The 8,172-nt window shown below is 39.1% G+C and overlaps 1 protein-coding gene across 1 annotated transcript in view; it reads left to right on the top strand.

The window, feature by feature from the left end:
• DNAH14 (dynein, axonemal, heavy chain 14) overlaps nucleotides 1–8,172 on the top strand; it is a 390,354-nt gene that overhangs the window by 41,330 nt on the left and 340,852 nt on the right. Inside the window, 3 exon segments of the mRNA XM_008567995.1 lie at nucleotides 479–631; nucleotides 1,801–1,916; nucleotides 7,453–7,515. Of these exon segments, the coding sequence (XP_008566217.1) occupies nucleotides 479–631; nucleotides 1,801–1,916; nucleotides 7,453–7,515 (332 nt within the window).

The raw sequence follows: 8,172 nt of genomic DNA, 5'->3' as shown, positions 1-8,172 counted from the left end.
TAAACTCTGATGGTTGTAAAGATAATATATGTGAAACACTTATTAAATATTTATCACTTAACAAATATTAGTTATGAAAAAACTAACACACCATTATTACCTAAATAAGGGATAGATTTAATATGCCCCAGAGGGTTCTGGTGTTGGCAGACAAATTTACTGGAACATGGCATGTATTATGTAAAAGTTACATTGTCAAGTTCTTTGGGTTAGTAAGCATGCATTAGTAAGCATATAGATCAATTTTTCTGAATATTTTATCATCATATTATGTTAAGGATAAAAATTAAGTATATTAAATCTTTCATAAGGTTGATCTTGTTGAACTTTGTTTAGACACAATTTGATGTTAGCTTTTCTCAGTGATACTACTTTGTTTAAATTTTGATTTGTTTTAAAATTCTTTCAATTTATGGGGTAATCTGTTCAGTTGTTTTATTAGCTAATTTAGTCAAATTAATTTTTTTTTCAACCTCAGGAACCTTTGAAAGATGATGGAGAATTTGTATATTGTCGTCCTAGGAACAACCCTAAAGCCCTTTATAATCCATATGATCTTCAGGTAGTCTCTACCCATACAGCTAGACATTGCAAAGAATTTTGGATTATTACTGCTTCTTTTATCTCAAAGGTAATATATTATGGATATTTTCATCCTTCAGAATTATAATTGAAAAATATTATCCAAATTAGTACTTAATTTCATATATTTATCTTTGTGTTGTTTCAGAGAAACCTGGCTATTTGAGGAGCAATTTATGTTTAAGAATCTCCTTGGGAGAAAGTTATTTAATAGCGACATTTTTTCTTTGTGGAGATTTAGGTTTGCGTATTCAAGTTTAGGAAAAATTTTCACCTCTTAAATACTTTATTAATATTTGATGTAATTTTTTAAAGGAAGAACTAGAAAACAGGCATTTGCTTGCATAATAGGAATTACAATAATAAAAAAGAAAAATGCTCTTTATTGGCACATTTGTCAGAAACTTCGTTACCAGATGTGGAAATCCCCCTATTATACTCTTATACAGCACTTGGATATTTGTCACAAGTTGTAATTATACAATTACTTGTTTTGATCATTTAATGCCTGTCTGCCTTCCTCTGCTCTCCCAGCCTCCCAAGTAAAATAAATTATTAAGTATGCGTTGGCAGGACCACATCTGTATTAAGTAGATATGTTTGTGCAGATATGGAAATATCTCTGACATGCCATATCCAGTGAAAATGGAACAACTTCTGTAAAAATAAAAATACACGTGTAGATACATAGGTGCTGTTATAGGCATACTTTATTTCTGAAAGAAACTTAATGAAAATGTTCACATTTGGATAAGGGAGTGGGACTTGGGAAGAGAGAGAACTACTTGATGAAGGATATGTAGTTTTTGAATGTCAAAATGGGTTATCTGAGTATTGGGATTATAAGCCACTTTGAACTGCTACATCTCTGTACTTAAAATTAAGTTCATAAATATTACTTCTATAGAAAATGTGAAAATTATGAGACTCAAAATTTGAATAGATTTTTGTGAAAAGTATCAAAGGGTGAGGAGGGTGTTTCTCTTATGCTCTCTTTGATGGAGCATAAGAAATAGCATTAGAAATGGCAAGTATAAAAGAAGTGCATTAAGGGAAATCAAATTTGGATGGAGATGAAGTGCCTGGGGTTTCAGATACAGAAAAAGCTTATTTATAAAGGCAAGTCATTATGAGCCAAATATAGGCTTTCTTAATTTCTTGAAACTAGCATATATCTTTTAAAGAAATAAAGTCATGTTTTGTGCTTCATATTTGTAGGTTATTAAAAGAGGTGGTGATGTAGAAGAAGTAGAACTCATATCTGTTTTGGAATGGCTATTAGAAAGAAGATGCTTCTATTTATTACAGCAATTGAAGATATTTTCCAATTTCCGGTGAGATGAATGAGAATGAAACCAATTCTTTGCAGTTTGATCCTGTTGAAATAATAATTGCCTGGATGACTTCTGGGTTCTACTACAGTAATGCCACATTTGGGGGGAATGATAGGGGAAATGGCATGTTCCATAAACATTTTTCAGATAAGGGAAGCTTACTCATTTAACTATTAAAACTCTTCATTCTAATCTTTTTGTATAAATATTGTAAATAAATTTTTATCATCAGACAAGCTTAAATAAACTATATTGACCTTACTTTAACTTTTTTCCATGCATTTATTTATTGATTAAATGAATATTTAAGAGTCTACTAAGAATGAGGCATTAGTCAAGGTGCTGGGAATACTGTATTGAACAAACGAAGCAGTTTTCTTGCTGTGAAAGAACTTATAGTGGATAAGACATAATAAACAAATATGTAAATATGTACAATGTCAGGTGGAGATGAACTGTTATGAAGGAAAATGAAACAGAGTAAGGGAACTGGGGCAGCTGTTGATTCAAGTTCATCATTTAAAATTTATCTAATTCTATGGTACATTATATCACATTACATCAGGATTCCTGGGCTCTGATCCTTCACAATGTAGTCCCACACTGTTGGTCTCTTTGTGTTTGTGTCTAGTTTTATNTCTGATCCTTCACAATGTAGTCCCACACTGTTGGTCTCTTTGTGTTTGTGTCTAGTTTTATAATTTTCTTGCTTCTCTAATGTCTGCCTTTTCTTGTGGCCTGCTGCTACTAAGGACCTGAGGAACTTTTCTGTAAGAAAAGTGTATAGGCTTTCTGACAGAGAAGTCACTCACTTATTGAACAGATGTTTTTCGTGTACCCATTGCATTCCACTGGCATGAGCCCTGGAGTGGAACTGTGAAAAAAATATGCCAGATCTCTGTTTCTATGTAACTAACATTCTAATGGAGAGAGGTAGATAATAAATAAATAAACAAGATAATTTTAAATAGTGATAAGGGCCAGAAAGACAGTGCAACAGAGAAATAAAATAGACATGTATGTTGCTACTTTAGACAGATGGTCAGAGATGTGGTATGTAAGCAGAGATCTAAGTGATGGAAAGGAGACAGCCATGTGGGGTTTGGATAGAGGATAGTTCCAGACAGACAATATATCAATTTTAGAAGTTTTGAGGCATGAACAGGCTGAGCGTGTATTCAGCAGGAGAAATGGTGTGACTATAGCAGTGGAGGGCTTGGTAGGAAATGAAGCTGGTTTTCTTATTGTCTGACACCCAAGTCACATGTGGTGTAGGTAACTGAGTAACAGTTCTGAAAAGTTTCTTGCCAAGGATATGTGATAGCTGTGTCACTATAATTTAGGCACTAGTAATGACGTTGGATAGGTTTTTGATTTTGGATTATCAGCTGAAGATACTATTCAAAATACTATTTTCTATATCTATTTGAAGCTCTGTCAGTGTCGTATTTTCCACTGTTATCCTTGCTTTGTAAAAAGGCCTTAGGGTCCATTCTGCTCTAAATAATTTTCATTTATTAAACGTTTGAAACCCAGTTAGAAATGGGACAAGAATCATCTTTTTATATGACATTTGGCATCAGTGAGTCCACAGTTAAAATGATTCATTTTCTTTATTCATATTAAGAAAAATATAAATTAAATTTTAGTCTGGTTTAACCTTGTAGAATTATTTGATTTTTAAATTTTATTTTAATATATTTTATAAAGTTTTTTAACATTAATATGGTAGAAAGTAACATTTCAAATAGTAAAATAAGATAAATATGGAGTGTTAGTAACTTAAGCTGGTGAAGCCACATATACAGTGCAGGGATGACTAGAGCATCAGCATTAGCTTTTCACAGTGTGAAACTTTCCAGTGTGTTAGTTTCCACGCCCTGGTGCAGATACTCATTACACCATCATTGGGTTGCCTTCTAATTCATCTGAGTTTTCAGGGTTCTTCTAGAGTCCTGAGTTACCATGACTCTGTGGATTGGGGTTAAAGTGAAATAGGAACTTAGTTGGAATGCCTCTTGGAGGCTTCTGTAATGTCAAGTTACTAGATTTGAGGCATTTCTGATTTCCCAGGCCTCAGGTGTGCCTCTTTGAAGGACATCACGGGATCTCTTTGAACTGCTTGGTTGGCTCCAGGCCTGGTTCAGTCTTCTTTGATTCAAAATCAGCCAATTTCATCACTAACATTGGCTGTTTGGTTGTCTTCTTGGACATTCCTATCCCTGCCATTTTCCTCTCCCTACTGGCTTTTGCCAGCTACCTAATTGGCATTAAACTAGTCCCACATGTGCATAAAATAGGCAGCAATATTCATTTGGAAATGTTGAGGGAGATTTGCAGAAACAGTTGGCATGTCTATTTCATGTGTGAAAATTATGGATGATGGATAATCACCAGGGAAACTTTTCAGTTCTTATATAGATTCTTCTTTGAGTTTTTAAAATTACAAGTGCATTATTTACATAAATTTAAATAAAATTAAGATGACATACATTATCTTACTTTTATACTTACCACTATACAGTTTTTTTAATCAATGTACCTTTTTTTTTTTTTCTTTTTTTTTTTTTTTCGTGACCGGTAACGGGATCGCAACCCTCGGTGTTGCGCCTGCGCTGTGCTCAACCATTGAGCAGACCGGTCTCTATATGGGATCCTAACCCTCGGCGGGAGTGCCGCACTCTACCAAGTGCGCCACCGGGCCGGCCCTAATCAATGTACCTTTTTTTTTTTTTCTTTTTTTTTTTTTTTCGTGACCGGTAACGGGATCGCAACCCTCGGTGTTGCGCCTGCGCTGTGCTCAACCATTGAGCAGACCGGTCTCTATATGGGATCCTAACCCTCGGCGGGAGTGCCGCACTCTACCAAGTGCGCCACCGGGCCGGCCCTAATCAATGTACCTTTTTTTTTTTTTCTTTTTTTTTTTTTTTCTTTTTTTTTTTTTTTCTTTTTTTTTTTTTTTCGTGACCGGTAACGGGATCGCAACCCTCAGTGTCGCGCCCGTACCGCAACCGGCAACGGGATTGCAGCCCTCGGTGTCGCGCCTGCACTGTGCTCAACCAGTGAGCAGACCGGTCTCTATATGGGATCCTAACCCTCAGCGGGAGTGCCGCACTCTACCAAGTGCGCCGCCGGGCCGGCCCTAATCAATGTACCTTTTTAATTATCACTGAAAATTGAATCTTGTCTCTTCTTGAAATATGAATCTATTTTCAAAATAGTAAGCCAATAAACATACAAGGGAAAATAATATATTTTAGAGTTTTTAGTATTTATTGGAATGTTGCAGCTAAGTGAATCCTGCATCTATGAGAAATGTAATGACTTTCACTTACATTTCCTTTTGTTCTATATTCTGTTGATAGTTTGGGAGAAAATTTATATGCCTTAGTATTTACAGAGAATTTTATTTTTATTTTTATTAGCATATTCATTGCTACAAATCATACTTATTCCTTATGCCTCTTATCCAGTCCACCTTCCTTCTTCCCCTTCCCCCTCTCCTTCTTTCCTTCCCCATCCCCCAACTAATAGCCATAGATTTGTTCTCTCCATCCAATAAATTAACTGTTCCTCTTTTGGTTTGTGGCCTAGATGATCTGTCTAGTACTGAGGCAGGTGTGATCAAGTCCTCCCCTATTATTGTAAATCAGATGCTTCTTCTCTTACTCTGGAGTGTGCTTTGTGGAGAGAGAAGACCTCTTCTTTTTTTTTTTTGGTCTCTGTTTGTGTTTCTCTTTGTGTCAAGGAAGTTGAGAGTCTGTCATGCCATCTGCACAGTGGCTGTGGCTGCTACTACAGAGACTTGGCACTTTTGAGGCAGCCATGGCCATTGCAGTGGCTATGGTGGGCTACCCTCGTGGAAATGGTGTTTTTTGTGTGCTCGTTACCTGGTTGTAGCTGGGTTCAGCTTCTCCCAGCTCCATACCTCAGGACCCTGGCGGGGCCCTGGGGCAGTGATAGCAACTTGCCTAGTTGTGGCTGGATTCGGCTTCCCCCAGCTCCATGCCTCATTCTAAAATTATGTTGTGGAGCAGTTGGGGGGAGGGGAAGGAGGGAAGAGGGAGGGAAATAGGGTGGGAACAGGAGGAAGGAGGGAGACATGATTGAGGCCCATGGCACTCCCCTCATTCTGGCAGGGGAAACCGGGGGCTTCCAGCAGTGGTTGGTCATTGCCAGGCTAGATGCAGATGTTGGGGTGTGTGGCTGAAACCCTCGGCACCCCACTGCCCCAGCTCAGGAGCCCAGGGTGTTTCCTGAGGTGGTTCAGTGATCATCACTGGGCTGGTTGAGGATGTCAGAGGTCACACAGCTGATGCCCTCAACCACTCATCACCCCAGCACGGAAGCCTGAGGCATTTCCTGTGGCGACTTAGTGGTCATCACTGGGCTGGTTGTGGACATCAGGGAGGCATGGTGGAGGCCCTCAGCCCTTCCCCATCCCTGGCTTGGGAGCCCAAGGGGCTTCCAGTCCTCCTAGGTTTTATAGGTGTTCTTTGGTGGTGTTGGGCCTTTTAGTTAATATCAAACTTTGTTTCTGGTCTGTAGGTATTTTGGTTTTTCTTTCACTTCTGTACTTGAGTGTTCGCTATTCCCACCTCTTAAAGTCTGCACTGGAACTAATTTATTGTCCTTTGCTTACTTCTAAAATGGAAGAACTTCCTGTGGGGACCAGCACTTGAGCCCTGTAGTTGAGCTAGATTGCTTCATTGCTGCTTATTCCCTGGTGAAGGCTTTTTGTGCAGCTTGGGTTTTAATTGTTGACCTTGTACATACTTCTGGGTCTCGTGAGATCCGGTGCACCTGGGTTGTGTGGAAACTCTGCTTTGGGCGTGAGTTTTTTTCAGCAAACTGTACCCCCTGCAGTTCTTTTTTCCTGACCAGTCTCCACTGAGTGATCCTGTGCTGATTGGAGGGCAGATCAGCTGGTCCATGCTGTGTCCCAGAGTTCCCCCGGTGGGTCCATCTCCCCCACCACCACAACTTATGGGACAGACCATGTGCCATCCCTTGTGATGACTCACTGGCCTCTGAGCATCTTCTTTTTTCTGTTGTCTGTGGCTTCTTGCTCCTGTGTGGGTCCATAGGGGCACTGTTAGTGGTCTTGCTGGCCTGGGGGCCACCAAGGCCCTCTTCTCCCCTGCTGCCTCCGAGCAAATTCATTTGAAGAGCACAGCTGAGGTTTTTGCCAGCTCTTTCTCCATGTGCTCACCAGCTCCAGCCTCGAAGCAGCTGGGACTCAAAATGGTGGGAGCGTTCCTTTCTTCTCATTGTGGCTTGTCCTGCCTTCATGAACTCCATAGGTTTCTCCTCCTCTTCCCTTAAGGTCTAGTGGCCCCAGCTTGGCTATTGTTGCTTTTTAATAGTTGTAAATTGGATGATTTGTGGGAGAGAGTGACACTGGGGATTATCTATTCTGCCATCTTAACTGGAAGCTCCTAGAGAATTTTCTAATATTACTAAGATTTTGCTGAACTTATTCCATATAAATGCATGATTTATAAGTATAGAATGTAAGACATGTTTTTCTTTTCAGAATTAATAAAGCATTTGTTACTTGGAAATTGATTGTTAAAAGAATTAAGACAGAAAATAGCAGGTAAGTCTTGATATGTAATATATAAAAATTCAAAAGGACACTATATTTTTAAAATATAGTATGAAAGCAGATGTAATTTAATTTTGACTGATTGAAAAGTCACATTTCATTGCCTTTATGATTAATTTAACTCATCTTTATTTTTATTTATTTTTTTTTTGTCTTTTTTACTGACCAGTAACGGGATCGCAACCCTTGGTGTAGCGCCCGTACCGGGGACCGGCAACGGGATCGCGACCCTCGGTGTTGCGCCCACACCGCGCTCAGCCAGTGAGCGGGAACCGGTCTCCACATGGAATCCGAACCCTCGGCGGGAGCACCGCCGCGCTCCCAAGCGGCGCACTCTCCAGTGCGCCACCGGGCCGGCCCCATCTTTATTCTTTTAAAGACTATTAAGCACTATATTTCCCAGTATAACATTCTGTGGCCATACTGCTATGAAAAGCCTCAACGAGTTCCCGTGGTCACTTTAACTAACTTTGTACTTCCAAGAAAATGAATGATTAAGTCATCCAAGAGAGACAGCAGTAAATCCTATAATGGAGAATCTCCAGAAGCCAAATGTTTTATTTATATTGTTGTTTTTATAAAACTTCTTATTTTGGGATAATTGTGGATTGTGAAGTAGTTGTAGGAAATAATGCGGAGAGTCCACAT

Source organism: Galeopterus variegatus, unplaced genomic scaffold (genome assembly GCF_000696425.1).
Source record: "Galeopterus variegatus unplaced genomic scaffold, G_variegatus-3.0.2 Scaffold365, whole genome shotgun sequence".
In the NCBI taxonomy this organism is placed as follows: Eukaryota; Metazoa; Chordata; class Mammalia; order Dermoptera; family Cynocephalidae; genus Galeopterus; species Galeopterus variegatus.
The sequence above is the reverse complement of the archived record's forward strand: the minus strand, read 5'-3'. Positions and strand labels throughout refer to the sequence as shown.